This window comes from Aegilops tauschii, chromosome 5 (genome assembly GCF_002575655.3).
Source record: "Aegilops tauschii subsp. strangulata cultivar AL8/78 chromosome 5, Aet v6.0, whole genome shotgun sequence".
NCBI classification, from domain to species: domain Eukaryota; kingdom Viridiplantae; phylum Streptophyta; class Magnoliopsida; order Poales; family Poaceae; genus Aegilops; species Aegilops tauschii.
The window spans coordinates 511,806,111-511,823,102 of NC_053039.3; the positions used below are offsets into that span (position 1 = coordinate 511,806,111).

Genomic DNA, 16,992 nt, shown 5'->3' on the forward strand with positions numbered 1-16,992 from the left:
CCACAAAACTAACAAATTATCATAAATGCCATTTTTTTTAGAATGTTGAAAATGACATGAATAGAGAACCATACACGCAATTTTATGATTCAAACATGTGACAAATATTATCCCACATCCATATTCGTCACGACACGATTCACATTTCACTGACATTGAGAAACAAAAAATAGGGAATGGAATGTGCATTACACATATGTATCTGCTCCGATTTCATCCTCGGTATGCTATACTACTTTCGGGGTCCATATCTCGCTCTCATGTCTTTTTTGGAGGTGACAACCATTGTGTTTTATTGTAGTTTTCTACCTTTATTAATCACTATTGTATTTTTTGTGGGTTGTCTATTGTAATTTTTCTACAACTTTTAATCGTGTAATTTTCTCCACTGAATTTTTCCTATAGTCACTGGACCTTTTCAAGTTTCAACTGCATTATTTTTTCAAGCTTAGACTGCATCTTCTGTTGCCACCAACTGCACCTTCTAGCAACATTTTATCATGTAGTTTTTTCTATAATGCAATTTTCTATGGGATGTCCATGAGGCCATCAATAGCAACATGTTTGAGAACTTAGGGCGGGTGCAAGAAAATACTATAAGGTGTGTAGAAGATTGAAAGTGCATTATATCGACTAGAGGGAGGGTGAAATAGGCGATTTTTACAAATTCGTCATTGAGGAAATACAACTTGAGGAATTTGCTACGTGACGAACTACTAACAGCGGAATGAGTACTCAGGTGCAAGCATTACATGGAATTAACACAGATGTCATGATGATATGAAACAAGCATAGAGCACATGTAATGTGTAAACATGATAAGCAGGCAGAAGACAAGATGACTGAAGAAATAGGATTGAGGAAATTGAGAAAGTCTTCAGTCAAATTCTTCAAGCAGTAACGATCAATTTCATCAACACATGAATGAGGAAATGAAAGGGTTGAGGAAATAGAACCAGTAGCTTGGTGAAGACAATGATTTGGTAGACCAGTTTCAACATCTGTGACAGTTGTATGTCTGGTTGGAGTGTCTAGGTATTTAAACCTGAGGAAACCCAGTCCCGGACACACAGTGCTCATCGTATTCTCCTTGAGCTAAGGTCACACAGACCTCGCCCAATTACTTGTGGTAAGTCTTCACGTGACTTCCAAACCTTCACAAACTCGGTCACTCCGCGATCCACAATTCCTCTTGGATGCTCTAGACCATGACGCCTAACCATCTGGAAGATGCACAGTCTTCAATGGTAACTAGCGTCGGTTCCACACAGGAACAATCTCTTCAGTGATGCTCAATCACTTTGGGTTGTACGTATTTGGGTTTCGGGTTTTTCCTCACTAATGATTTTCTCTCAAAGTCCTCGGAGGATGGGATGCTCTCAATGACAAGTGTCAGTTTCCCTTGGAGCAGCCAACCAGCTAGTGGTTGTAGGGGGCGGCTATTTATAGCCGGGGAGCAGCCCGACATGATAAGACATAAATGCCCTTCAATGATAATGACCGTTAGGTGGATAAGATATTTGGGACAGCTGGTGCGTAGCACAACAACGGTCGGAAATTTGAGCTCTCAAATTCCTCAGGACTGTCATGTTCCTCACTTGTAGGCAATCCGCACTAGCGAATTCTTAACTCCTCAGTCAGAACAAATTCCTCAGAGACCAGACGATCTTCATCTCTGTCACTGAAGAAATTGACTGAACTGTATGAGATTTCCAATGGCTTCACTCGAAAGGATTGGGTATGTAACTTTAATCCTAGGCCGTATCCTAGTAATCCCTCTAATAATTATGGTAATTCCTACAACAATTCTTATGGAAATTTTAATAAGATGCCCTCTGAATTTGAGACTAGTGTTAAAGAATTTATGAATTCGCAAAAGAATTCAATGCTTTGCTTGAAGGAAAGTTGCCTAAGATTGATGAATTGGCTAAGAACATTGATAGAATTTCTCTTGATGTTGATTCTTTGAAACTTAGATCTATTCCACCAAAGCATGATATCAATGTGTCTCTCAAAGCCATGAGAATTTTCATTGATGAGTGCAAAGAAAGAACCGCTAGGATGCGTGCTAAGAAAGATTGCTTTGTGAAAGCGTGTTCTTCTAATTTTTATGAAAATAAAGATGAAGATATAAAAGTTATTGATGTGTCCCCTATTAAATCTTTGTTTTGCAATATGAATCATATAATGATGGGACTGAATATGATCCACCTTTACCTAGAAGGCGTTCAAAAAATTCGGAGTTTTTAGATCTTGATGCTAAAATTGATAAAAGTGGGATTGAAGAGATCAAAACTCTAGATATTAATGAACCCACTATTTTGGATTTCAAGGAATTTAATTATGATAATTGCTCTTTGATAGATTGTATTTCCTTGTTGCAATCCGAGCTAAATTCTCCACATGCTTATAGTCAAAATAAAGCCTTTACCAAACATATCGTTGATGCTTTGATGCAGTCTTATGAAGAAAAACTTGAGTTGGAAGTTTCTACCCCTAGAAAACTTTATGATGAGTGGGAACCTACAATTAAAATTAAAATTATAGATCATGAATGCTATGCTTTGTGTGATTTGGGTGCTAGTGTTTCCACGATTCCAAAAACTTTGTGCGATTTTCTAGGTTTCCGTGATTTTGATGATTGCTCTCTAAACTTGCACCTTGCGGATTCCACCATTAAGAAACCTATGGGAAGAATCAATGATGTTCTTATTGTTGCTAATAGGAATTATGTGCCCGTTGATTTTATTGTTCTTGATATAGATTGCAATCCTTCATGTCCTATTATTCTTGGTAGACCTTTTCTTAGAACGATTGGTGCAATTATTGATATGAAGGAAGGGAATATTAGATTCCAATTTCCGTTAAGGAAAGGCATGGAACACTTCCCTAGAAAGAAAATAAAATTACCTTATGAATCTATTATGAGAGCCACTTATGAATTGCCTACCAAAGATGGCAATACCTAGATCTATCCTTGCTATTATGCCTAGCTAGGGGCGTTAAACGATAGCGCTTGTTGGGAGGCAGCCCAATTTTATTTTTAGTTTTTAGCTTTTGCTTTTTGCTTCTGTTTAGGAATAAATATTTGATCTAGCCTCTGGTTAGATGTGTTTTTATGTTTTAATTAGTGTTTGTGCCAAGTTTAACCTATAGGATCTTCTTGGATGATAGTTATTTGATCTTGCTGAAAATTCCAGAAACTTTCTGTTCATGAAAATAATTAATTAAAAATCACCAGAACGTGATAAAATATTGATTCCAATTGCTTCTGATCAATAAACAAATTATCTAGGTCTTCCTATTTTGGATGAATTTTTGGAGTTCCAGAATTTTTCGTTAGTTACAGATTACTACAGACTGTTCTGTTTTTGACAGATTCTGTTTTTCATGTGTTGTTTGCTTATTTTGATGAATCTATGGCTAATAAAATAGTTTATAAACCATAGAGAAGTTGGAATACAGTAGGTTTAACACCACTATAAATAAATAATGAGTTCATTACAGTACCTTTAAGTGGTGTTTTGTTTTCTTTCGCTAACGGAGCTCACGAGATTTTCTGCTGAGTTTTGTGTTGTGAAGTTTTCAAGTTTTGGGTAAAAGATTTGATGGATTATGGAACAAGGAGTGGAAAGAGCCTAAGCTTGGGTATGCCCATGGAACCCCAAGATAATCTAAGGACACCTAAAAGCCAAAGCTTGGGGATGCCTCGGAAGGCATCCCCTCTTTCGTCTACTTCCATCGGTAACTTTACTTGGAGCTATATTTTTATTCACCACATGATATGTGTTTTGCTTGGAGAGTCTTGTATTATTTGAGTCTTTATTTGTTAGTTTTCCACAATCATCATTGCTGTACACACCTTTTAAGAGAGACACGCATGATTCGGAAATTGTTAGAATACTCTATGTGCTTCACTTATATCTTTTGAGGTATATAGTTTTTGCTCTAGTGCTTCACTTATATCTTTTAGAGCACGGTGGTGGATTTGTTTTATAGAAACTATTGTTCTCTCATGCTTCACTTATATTATTTAGAGAGTCTTAAAACAGCATGGCAATTTGCTTTAATTATAATATCATGAGAAATTTAATGCTTGATAATTGTTTTGAGATATAAAGGTGGTAATATCATAGTTGTGCTAGTTGAGTAATTGTGGAATTGAAAAATACTTGTGTTGGAGTTTGTGATTCCCGTAGCATGCACGTATGGTGAACCGTTATGTAACGAAGTCGGAGCATGAGGTATTTATTGATTGTCATCCTTTGTGTGGCGGTCGGGATCGCGCGATGGTTAACTCCTACCAACCCTTCCCCTAGGAGCATGCGTAGTAGTACTTTGCTTCGAGGGCTAATAAATTTTTGCAATAAGTATATGAGTTCTTTATGACTAATGTGAGTCCATGGATTATATGCACACTTACCTTTCCGCAATTTTCTAGCCTCTTCGGTACCGTGCATTGCCCTTTCTCACCTTGAGAGTTGGTGCAAACTTCGCCGGTGCATCCAAACCCCGTGATATGATACGCTCTATCACACATAAACCTCCTTATATCTTCCTCAAAACAGCCACCATACCTACCTATTATGGCATTTCCATAGCCATTCCGAGATATATTGCCATGCAACTTTCCATCGTTTCGTTTATCATGACACGCTCCATCATTGTCATATTGCTTTGCATGATCATGTAGTTGACATTGTATTTGTGGCAAAGCCACCATTCATAGTTCTTTCATACATGTCGCTCTTGATTCATCGCATATCCCGGTACACCGCCGGAGGCATCCACATAGAGTCATATTTTGTTCTAAGTATTGAATTGTAATTCATGAGTTGTAAGTAAATAAAAGTGTGATGATCATCATTATTAGAGCATTGTCCCAAGTGAGGAAAGGATGATGGAGACTATGATTCCCCCACAAGTCGGGATGAGACTACAGACTAAAAAAAAGAGGCCAAAAAAAGAGAAAAGACCCAAATAAAAAAATGAGAGAAAAAGAGAGAAGGGACAATGTTACTATCCTTTTATCACACTTGTGCTTCAAAGTAGCACCGTGATCTTCATGATAGAGAGTCTCTCATTTTGTCGCTTTCATATACTAGTGGGAAATTTCATTATAGAACTTGGCTTGTATATTCCAATGATGGGCTTCCTCAAATGCCCGAGGTCTTTGTGAGCAAGCAAGTTGGATGCACACCCACTTAGTTTCTTTTGTTTGAGCTTTCATACACTTATAGCTCTAGTGCATCCGTTGCATGGAAATCCCTACTCCTTGCATTAACATCAATTGATGGGCATCTCCATAGCCCGTTGATTAGCCTCGTTGATGTGAGACTTTCTCCTTTTTTGTCTTCCCACATAACCCCTACCATTATACCTTATTCCACCATAGTGCTATATCCATGGCTTGCGCTCATGTATTGCGTAAGAGTTGAAAAGGCTGAAGCGCGTTAAAAAGTATGAACCAATTGCTTGGCTAAAACTGGGGTTGTACATGATATGAATATTTTGTGTGGGGAAGATAGAGCATAGCCAGACTATATGATTTTGTAGGGATAACTTGCTTTGGCTATGTTATTTTGGTAAGAGATAATTGCTTGGTTAACATGCTTGAAGTATTATTGTTTTTATGTCAACATTAAACTTTTATCTTGAATCATATCAAATCTAAACATTCGTGCCACAATAAGAAGAATTACATTGAAATTATGCTAAGTAGCATTCCACATCAAAAATCCTGTTTTTATCATTTACCTACTCGAGGACAAGCAGGAATTAAGCTTGGGGATGCTTGATACGTCTCCAATGTATCTATAATTTTTTATTGTTCCATGCTATATTATATTCTATTTTGGATGTTTAATGGGCTTTATTATACACTTTTATATTATTTTGGGACTAACCTATTAACCGGAGGCCCAGCCCAGAATTGCTGTTTTTTTGCCTATTTCAGAGTTTCACAGAAAAAGAATATCAAACGGAGTCCAAACGGAATGAAACCTTCGGGAACGTGATTTTCGGAACGAACGTGATCCAGAGGACTTGGACCCTACGTCAAGACATCAACTAGGAAGGCACGAGGTAGGGGGCGCGCCTACCCCCCCCCCCCCCCAATCGCGCCCTCCACCCTCGTGGGCCCCACGTTGCTCCACCGACATACTTCTTCCTCCTATATATACCTACATACCCCCAAACCACCAGATACGGAGCCAAAAACCTAATTCCACCGCCGCAACCTTCTGTACCCGTGAGATCCCATCTTGGGGCCTTTTCCGGAGCTCCGCCGGAGGGGGCATCGATCACGGAGGGCTTCTACATCAACACCATAGCCTCTCCGATGATGTGTGAGTAGTTTACCTCAGACCTTCGGGTTCATAGTTATTAGCTAGATGGCTTCTTCTCTCTTTTTGGATCTCAATACAATGTTCTCCCCCTCTCTTGTGGAGATCTATTCGATGTAATCTTGTTTTGCGGTGTGTTTGTTGAGACCGATGAATTGTGGGTTTATGATCAAGTTTATCTATGAACAATATTTGAATCTTCTCTGAATTCTTTTATGTATGATTGGTTATCTTTGCAAGTCTCTTCGAATTATCAGTTTGGTTTGGCCTACTAGATTGATCTTTCTTGCAATGGGAGAAGTGCTTAGCTTTGGGTTCAATCTTGCGGTGTCCTTTCCAAGTGACAGTAGGGGCAGCAAGGCACGTATTGTATTGTTGCCATCGAGGATAACAAGATGGGGTTTATATCATATTGCATGAGTTTATCCCTCTACATCATGTCATCTTACTTAAAGCGTTACTCTGTTCTTATGAACTTAATACTCTAGATGCATGCTGGATAGCGGTCGATGTGTGGAGTAATAGTAGTAGATGCAGGCAGGAGTCGGTCTACTTGTCTCGGACATGATGCCTATATACATGATCATACCTAGATATTCTCATAACTATGCTCAATTCTAGCAATTGCTCAACAGTAATTTGTTCACCCACCTTAATACTTATGCTCTCGAGAGAAGCCACTAGTGAAACCTATGGCCCCCGGGTCTATTTTCCATCATATTAATCTTCCAACACTTAGCTATTTTTATTGCCTTTTATTTTACTTTGCATCTTTATCACAAAAATACCAAAAATATTATCTTATGATATCTATCAGATCTCACTCTCGTAAGTGACCGTGAAGGGATTGACAACCCCTTTATTGCATTGGTTGCGAGGATTTATTTGTTTGTGTAGGTGCGAGGGACTCGTGCGTGGCCTCCTACTGGATTGATACCTTGGTTCTCAAAAACTGAGGGAAATACTTACGCTGCTTTACTGCATCACCCTTTCCTCTTCAAGGGAAAACCAACGCAGTGCTCAACAGGCAGCAGTTTGACAGAGAGGTTGTAGGCAAAGAATGAACATTTATGGAGGAAGGAAAATATCACTTGCAAAAATAAGAGAAAGAAGGGAGGGAGGAGGTGATGGTGCATGGGACATATGCATAGGGAAAGCAACATCACAAACATAGTGCAAGCACATGATGATCATGACACAACATGGATGACACAATGCAACAAGCACTCGCATAACCATGGCATGCAACAATATTTAAAGAAGCCATGCGAAAGCAAGATGATGAAGCCATAAATATATAAAACCCACATGGAAATACTCATGACAAAGGTTGGAAAGGTTACAAAATGGGAATGATTACACTTGGGGTGTTACAACTCTCCCCCACTACAAAATGATCTCGTCCCGAGATCTAGGAACGAGAGAAATCAGGATATTCGGAACGGAGATGATCCTCACGTTCCCAAGTAGCTTCTCAGTCGGAATGATGTGACCACTTTACTTTGAGGAATTTTATAGACTTGTTGCGAGTTTTGCGCTCGGTTTCTTCAAGAATGGCAACGGATGCTCACGGTAGGATAAGTCATCTTGAAGGTCAATCTCTTCGAAGTCGATGGTGCGCTCGGGCGTCTTGAAGCACTTGCGAAGTTGTGACACGTGAAACACATCGTGCACATTTGAGCAGTTGGAAGGGAGCTCGAGCTGGTAGGCAAGGTCGCCTCTTTTGCCAACAATTTTGAAAGGACCCACATATCTTGGGGCTAACTTCCCTTTGATGCCAAAACGTTGAATGCCCTTCATTGGAGAGACTCGGAGATAGACATGCTCTCCAATCTCGAACACCAAGTCGCGGTGCTTGCTATCATAGTAGCTTTTCTGGCGCGATTGCACTGCTTTGAGATTCTCACGGATGACTCTACACATACCCCCAGCTTCTGTGATCAAGTCATTACCAAGGAGTTGGCGCTCGCCAGTCTCGGCCCAGTTGAGGGGAGTATAAAACTTTATGCCATATAGAATTTCGAATGAGGCCTTTCCCGAACTTGCTTGGAAACTATTGTTGTAGGAGAACTTGGCAAATGGAAGGCAATCTTTCCACTTCATACCAAATGAGATGACACACGCTCTTAGCATGTGTTTGAGGATTTGATTGACTCTTTCAACTTGGCCACTTGTTTGAGGGTGAAAGGTTGTTCTAAAACGGATGTTGGTACCCATAGCCTTCTAAAGGACTCCCAAAACTTGGAAGTGCTTCCACGGTCGGAGGAGATCAACTGAGGAATCCCGTGCAACGAGACCAATCTGGAAGTGTAAAACTCCGCCAACTGAGCTGCAATGATAGATTCCTTGAATGGTAAGAAGTGAGCGACTTTAGTCAGTTTGTCAATGACAACAAAGATAGCATCATTCCCTCTCTTTGATTTGGGAAAGTCAGTGACCAAGTCCATCTCAGTGTGATCGAACTTTCACCCGAGAATAGGTAGGGGTTGAAGGAGTCCTGCTGGACGCTGGTGTTTTGCTTTCACTCTGCGGCAGACATTACACACGTTTACAAACTGAGCAATCTCACGTTTCATACGAGTCCACCAGAAAGTCTGCTTGAGGTCATGATACATCTTGTAACTGCCTAGATGAATGGAAAGGAGGGAATTATTTGCTTCATCCATTATGACTCTCCTTAGATCACCATTTGGAACCACTAGCCTGTCCTCGAAGAACAAGGTGTCTTTGTCATCAACGCGATAGCATTTGTACTTGGAAAGCCCTTGGCAACACCATCTTTCACCTTCTTCACCATGGTATCAAGAAGTTGCGCTTCACGGATTTGATCTTCCAAGGTTGGAGTGACTTGAAGGTTGTCAAGAAAACCTTGAGGAATGAACTGGAGGTTGAGCTTCCGGAATGCTTCACAAAGGTCGGGCTGGACTGGCTTGAGAATCAAGCTGTTGCAATATGCTTTTCTACTCAAAGCATCTACAATCACATTGGCTTTGCCTGAAGTGTACTCAATGCTTGGGAATTATACTCCGCATTCATGTCAATGTTAAGGAGTTAGGTGTTGGAAATATGCCCTAGAGGCAATAATAAATTGGTTATTATTATATTTCCTTGTTCATGATAATCGTTTATTATCCATGCTAAAATTGTATTGATAGGAAACTCAGATACATGTGTGGATACATAGACAACACCATGTCCCTAGTAAGCCTCTAGTTGACTAGCTCGTTGATCAATAGATGGTTACGGTTTCCTGACCATGGACATTGGATGTCGTTGATAACGGGATCACATCGTTAGGAGAATGATGTGATGGACAAGACCCAATCCTAAGCCTAGCACAAGATCGTGTAGTTCGTTTGCTAAGAGCTTTTCTAATGTCAAGTATCATTTCCTTAGACCATGAGATTGTGCAACTCCCGGATACCGTAGGAATGCTTTGGGTGTACCAAACGTCACAACGTAACTGGGTGGCTATAAAGGTGCACTACAGGTATCTCCGAAAGTGTCTGTTGGGTTGGCACAAATCGAGGCTGGGATTTGTCACTCCGTGTAAACGGAGAGATATCTCTGGGCCCACTCGGTAGGACATCATCATAATGTGCACAATGTGAACAAGGAGTTGATCACGGGATGATGTGTTGCGGAACGAGTAAAGAGACTTGCCGGTAACGAGATTGAACAAGGTATCGGGATACTGACGATCGAATCTCAGGCAAGTAACATACCGATTGACAAAGGGAATTGTATACGGGATTGATTGAATCCCAGACATCGTGGTTCATCCGATGAGATCATCGTGGAACATGTGGGAGCCAACATGGGTATCCAGATCCCGCTGTTGGTTATTGGCCGGAGAACGTCTCGGTCATGTCTGCATGGTTCCCGAACCCGTAGGGTCTACACACTAAAGGTTCGATGACGCTAGGGTTATAGGGAATAGATATACGTGGTTACCGAATGTTGTTCGGAGTCCCGGATGAGATCCCGGACGTCACGAGGAGTTCCGGAATGGTCCGGAGGTAAAGATTTATATATGGGAAGTCCTGTTTTGGTCACCGGAAAAGTTTCGGGTGCTATCGGTAACGTACCGGGACCACCGGGAGGGTCCCGGGGGTCCACCAGGTGGGGCCACCAGCCCCAGAGGCCTACGTGGGCCAATAGTGGGAAGGTACCAGCCCCTAGGTGGGCTGGGGCGCCTCCCACCAAGGCCCAAGGCGCCCTCAAGAGGAGAGGGGGCAAACCCTAGGAGCAGATGGGCCCTAAGGCCCACCCTAGGTGCGCCCCCCTTTCTCCCCCTTGGCCGCCACCCAGATGGGATCTGGGGGCTGCCGCCACCCCTGGGGAGGGAACCCTAGGTGGGGGCGCAGCCCCTCCTCTTCCCCTATATATACTTGAGGTATGGGGGCTGCCCAACACATGAGAATTCCTCTCTCTTGGCGCAGCCCTACCCCTCTCCCTCCTCCTCCTCTCCCGCGGTGCTTGGCGAAGCCCTGCAGGATTGCCACGCTCCTCCATCACCACCATGCCGTTGTGCTGCTGCTGGACGGAGTCTTCCCCAACCTCTCCCTCTCTCCTTGCTGGATCAAGGCGTGGGAGACGTCACCGGGCTGCACGTGTGTTGAACGCGGAGGCGCCGTGGTTCGGCGCTTAGATCGGAATCAACCGCGATCTGAATCGCTACGAGTACGACTCCTTCATCCGCGTTCTTGCAACGCTTCCGCATCGCGATCTACAAGGGTATGTAGATGCACTCACCTTCCCCTCGTTGCTAGATTACTCCATAGATTGATCTTGGTGATGCGTAGAAAATTTTGAATTTCTGCTACGTTCCCCAACATTAGGCGAGATGACAAAGTGTTAAAGCATGTATGATACGTTGATAAGAATATTTTTCTTATGCATTCATTTTATCTAGAGAAGACAAATAACATGTTAAACAGTAGATCATGTCTTAGTGTTATCTCTAGAAACTATTTTGATACTCCAAATTAATTTGCGAAATGTTTAAGATTAAAGTAGAAATTATGTAACTAATAGAAGACAAAACATACAATGAAGAAAAATGTGTAGTAGGAGCATTATCATGATCAATCCATATGCTTTTACTCATATTAGTGATCAGTATTAAATCTTAACTATATGTATAATGATATAGTACATTTTTTGTAAGAGAGAGTACTACATAGCTTCTATTGTGATGTGGGATCGGACCCAAATACTGGGCATGCTCCCTTCTAATTACCACCATAGAGGTCTTCTTGTGGAATTCCCTAAAAGTAATTCCTCCTCTAAAAAAAGGAGAACCAATGGGGAGGAACCTATGGCCTACATATACTGTATTAAGTTAGAGCCCACCCGGGTGAGATGCGCAAATTCTCTCTTGATGGAATTCGAATCGTGGGAAACCAAGATGCGCCAGTGTGACTCATCCACTAGGCTAGTGCCCAACTCTCGCAATTTCTCCTTTTTAAGCCACACCGACATTTGAATGCATTACCACACGAATGCATATGCTCATATATGGCATCTTCTGATAAAGTACTTATCATTTTCTTGCACCTGCTCTTAGTCTTTGAACATGGGACTGTTGTGGGGCTCACCGAGCTACCACTTGGTTCACGAACACATGCTGCAATAACTCCGCAATTAAACCCAACTCATATATTATATATGTATCTTCACTTCAACATGGCCAAGCTACTTATTAGTCCCTTATATTGAGCATGAAATAGTCTATTTTTTTACACTAGTGCCTAAATCCGAGCAAATAGGTGTTGCCCATTGAGTGATACACAAAAGAAAAAATCCGATAAATTAGGAGAGTGAGATTAATTTCATGTTGTTAATGAGTACATGTGCTGACGTGCATGTGGGTGATGAGTTTGAGAATGGATGGTATCAGGAGAAATTGTCGCCGCCGAAGCACCAACCCTTGTAGAGATCAACTGGGACGTTCAAGGGCATGATCTAGATTTCAAAGTTGGTCAATGCAACCGCGTGGAAATTCAATACTAGTCCCAAGCATAGGTACTCCAGTTATCTGGACAGCACAGAAACGAGGAGATTCAACAAGTGACTCCAGGCTTTTGCATCTCCTAACCAAAAGTGCAGCGTCGGCAAAATGTAATATTTGTATGCATCTCCGTGGCCTGCATAAGCATAAAAGTTCCACATTGTCACCCGGCAAAAAAAACCTAGCACTGTGTGACAATATTAGCACAAATGTCAAATGACCATGAACAATAGGAGCAGTAGTAGCATCCTACTAGCTGTGCCTTCTTCGTGCGCTGGCTGTATTGCCTTCTTCGTGGGGCGCTGGCTGCTGCCTCTGCATGTTGAGGGAAAATTAATTAAGGCGGCAGCTAACGTGATGGCTAATTAAGGCCTTGTATAATGGAAGGTGCTTAGGGGAGGTGCTTAGAGAAATAAACTAGACTTTTCTTAAGCACCGGTGCTTATTTGTACAGGATAGACGCTTAACTAAACGTCTCTCCTGTAGAAATAGGCACCGGTGCTTCAGAAAAACTCGGTTTATTTTTCTAAGCACCTCCCTAAGCATCTCCCATTGTACAAGGCCTATGGCGGTAACCAATGGGACTAGAGCGCTGCCGCCGTGCCCACCCAACGGCCTCGCGTGGGGCCTCCGCGTCATCAAGCAAAGCGTAGCAGAGTAAGGATTCTTCTCACCCAAAAGTTTCAAACCGTCTTCCTCCGCCCACCACCACCACCCAGCAGCTTGCGGTCCGCCGCCCCGTCGTCGTCGCCGCTAGCTCGCTCCGGCACTTCCGCCCTCCGGTCCGACCCCGCCGTCGCATTGGCCTCGACGCCCACCTCCTCGCTCAGGTGCATCCTCGTCGATTCCCGGGGAAAACCCTAGCCTCCTCCGCCCCGTCGCCGGCGCCGTAGCGTGGCCGCTGAGCACCGCGCTAGCTGGTCACTCGCTCGAGCTCCCTAGCAACAAACCAACTGCTTTTTAAAAAGGCAGATAAATTTTGGTATGCCAAACAATTTTTCAAATTTTTAAAAAGGTTTCAAAAAGAATAATAAATTTCAAAAATAATAAAATAAATTAAGGAAAATAATAATAAAAACGAAAAACATAAAAAAAATGCCTAGGCCTTGGCCCAACTACGCAACGACATCACTCCCAACGGGTGCCTGTCGGGGGAAGGCCCTATTTGACGCTTACTGTGTCAAAGAGTTGTTGTTTCGCACACACTAGGTCGATACGAGTGAACATGGACCAGCCCATTTTTATCTATTTGTTCCCTCCGCAGATGCCATTTTTAGGAACCTTCTAGAATCTTTTTTTCTTTTTTTTCTGTTTCTTTTTTCCTTCTTTCTTCTTTTTCAAAATCATAAAGTTAGAAAATATTCAACATATTTAATTATTTATTCATGTTTTCCCAGAAAGTCTGAAATTTCAAAAAAGTTCAGACTTTAAAAATTGCTTGTGTTTTCAAAAATTGTTCGAAATGTATTTTTTTCTCATTTTTCAATTTTTTAGAGTGCCAAAGTGTGTGCCACTTTCTGCTTTTTGCATTTCCAATATTATTTCACAATTTTGAAAAAATGTCCCCATTCAAAAATCCAAAAAGTTCAAATCTATCGTTGTTCATACTCCAGTTTTGTCTAAAGTCAAAATATCTCTACTTTGATCAAATTTATAAAAAAATAGCATCAACACTCACAATGCCAAATCAATATTGTTTGATTCATCATGAAATGTAGTTTCATAGAATATATATTTGGTATTGTAGATGCTGATGTTTTTTAATATAAATTTGGTCAAACTTTGAAAAGTTTGACTTGACAAAAATCTAATGCGCGGAGTAAGAAGAAGCGGAGGGAGTAATACTCCTACATATAACAGCATTACACCAGCTACATGTACGTACTGCACTAACCCTTTATTGTTTATCACAGATCCGGCAACATCAGTACATGTCGATCCCCTTTCTAGAGGCTTCGCTTGGAAAATGAAGATGGTTTCGCTTGGATCCGGCAACTTCAGACTGGCCTTTTATTGGTTAGGCTGGCCATTGCTATTGGATAGCTTCATTGATATTGTAGACATCCTCTCATAATCAGTCAGTCACTCACGTTTTATGGTGTCTCAAAAAAGAGCTCACCTTTTATTTCCTCTTGATACACTTCGCTTGTAATAGTTTGGCTGTGCATCATCAAGATGCAGAGACCGGGAGATGATAATTAAATTATTCCTCTTTCCAAAAAAAAAGGACCAAACCAATTATCCGTACATGTGTGTGTTCCGCTCACGTCGATCTGGCATTGCACGTGCTCTTGAATTCAGGAAAAAAGAGGAGTTGGAGGAAAAGACACGATGAGTTACATAAGCAAAGACGGTGTGTGTGGCATTGATGATTTTCGTTGATAGAAGACATCGTCATTTAAGTGTGAGAATAGCGGGCATCAGGAGGTAGTCTCGTAGCCAAATCTCTAAGTCGTCACCTTGTTGTTTGCACAACGTGAAGCTTTCTTGCTTGTGTTGCTTCTCCGCAGACTTTCACTATACAGAGGATGTCTCTTCAACACTCTGCTCCTAAAGTCCTAAGTTTCTCTGCGCGTGACTAACAGGGTTTGTTGCTGATCTCTTGGATTTAGTAATGGCCATATCTTCCACGACCGGCATGTCTCGGTACAAGTGACTTGAGGCTATCCAATATGCTACAGCTTCGTCAGTTCCAGCTGTTACCAAATATAAGTTTACAACTTGGTGTACTGCTTGGTTTAATACAACATAATTTAGACGATCGCTTGCAATGTGTTGACCCTTGACTTACCCGATACACACATGAGCCTAGTTCTTTGGTAGAATCACATGATGACCCGCCACACGGTCACTTAGACGATATTTAGTTTGATGTATGTATTTTTTTTTGAGGATACACACAAGCGTGTGTATCATATATTAAAGAGAGAAAGGGGGTAAAGAGCCCCATCCGTCAGAGTCTTACATGCGATTACAATACATGCCGACTCCCCATCCACCCACAAGCTAACCAACTACTCGCCCGCCACCCACCTAGCTAGAGACCCAAGGAAGAGGGAGAGGTCGCCCTTGAGCAGACCAGCCGCACTCCAAGCCCGGGCCTCGCTCTCAACCCTAGCGATCACAACATTAGCAGAGGGGGTCGCCCCGTCAAAAACTATCGCATTCCGATGCTTCTAAAGTTCCCACAAAACTAGAGACGCCATGGTCGTATGTCCTTCGCTTCCTTCTTGGAGGGGGCCCTCTGGGCGCAGGCGTTGCACCACTCCACCACCGCATCGCCGGCCTCCGGAGTAAGCTCCGGTGTACCGAGCGCACTAAGCACCTGGTGCCACACTACTCTGGCCAGAACACACCGAATGAGCACGTGATTCAAGGTCTCCGGCTCTTGATCACAAAAGGGGCAGGCAGCCTGGTGGGGCAGGCCGCGGCGAGCTAAACGGTCCGAGGTCCAGCACCTATTTCTTCCCGCCAGCCAAGCAAAAAATCGGCACTGCCGCGGAGCTTTCGAGCTCCAGGCCATCTCCGCAAACGGCGCTGACTCCATGCCCCAGAACCTAGCTGCATATGCCGACCGAGCAGAGTAGATCCCGCTCGCCTCCCAGGCCCATGCCGTCGAATCCTCCACTGCAGGCAGGAGCTCCACCTCCATAACCCTCTCCCAGAGCTCGAACACCTCAGAAAGCAGCGTGATGTCTATATCTGGCCCAATATCTAGGGCCCATGCCCCATTCAGCATGGCCTCGAAGACAGTGCAAGCAGCTCGGACCTTCTTTCGCACCCGCATGTACAGGCCTGGCGTGAGATCCTGCACCCTCATGCCCTGGATCCACCTGTCCTCCCAGAACAGCGCACTCTTGCCATTGCCAACTCTCGTGATCATCGCGGCCTGAAAGATTTGACGAGCCTCGTGGGGAACCTCAATGTCAAACTCCCCTCATGGCCGTGAGGTGTCCGTGCGCTGAAACCATGACCAGCGGGCTTGGAGGGCGTAGTTGAGCCATGTGAGGTCCGTAATGCCGAGCCCTACCGCCCACTTGGGCGCACAGACCAACCTCCAAGCAACCTTACATTGACCACCATTGGCCTCCGCTTTCCCGCACCAAAGGAAACCCCGGAAAATCTTCGAAATGGCCTTGATCGTCTTCTGCGGTATATTGAGCGCCAGCATCGCATGTATCGGGATAGCACAAAGGACAAATTTGATGAGTGTTAACCGACTGCTTATGGGAAGCGTCGCCCCCTTCCAGTGAGGCAGCATGCGCGCCACCTGATGAACCAAATCGTGTAGCTGCGGGGCCGACAGCTTTCGGATGCTCAAGGGGAGACCCAGATATTTGCATGGGAAAGCCCCAATCATGCATCCCAAGGAAGATGCAATGAGCCTAGATTGGTCTTCTGAACACCTTATGGGCACGGCCGAGGTTTTGGCTAGATTCACTCGAAGGCCCGACGCTTGTCCAAAGACATCCAACAGGTTCACACAAAGCCGCATCTCAGTCTCCACCGGTTTAAGGAAAAGAATGACGTCGTCTACAAAAATGGACATCCGCTGGTGCAGTCCGGATCGTGCAAGGGGGGCAAGCAAACCTCTCCCAGCAGCAAGGGAGAAGAGCCGGTGCAGCGGCTCCATCA

The 16,992-nt window shown here is 43.2% G+C and overlaps 1 protein-coding gene across 1 annotated transcript; it reads right to left on the reverse strand.

Moving 5' to 3' along the window:
* Positions 1-15,550: 15,550 nt before the first annotated feature.
* On the reverse strand, positions 15,551-16,240 carry LOC141023086 (uncharacterized). The gene has a single exon (XM_073499394.1). The coding sequence runs from the start codon at positions 16,238-16,240 to the stop codon at positions 15,551-15,553; it is 690 nt and encodes a 229-aa protein (XP_073355495.1).
* Between the last annotated feature and the right edge of the window lie 752 nt (positions 16,241-16,992).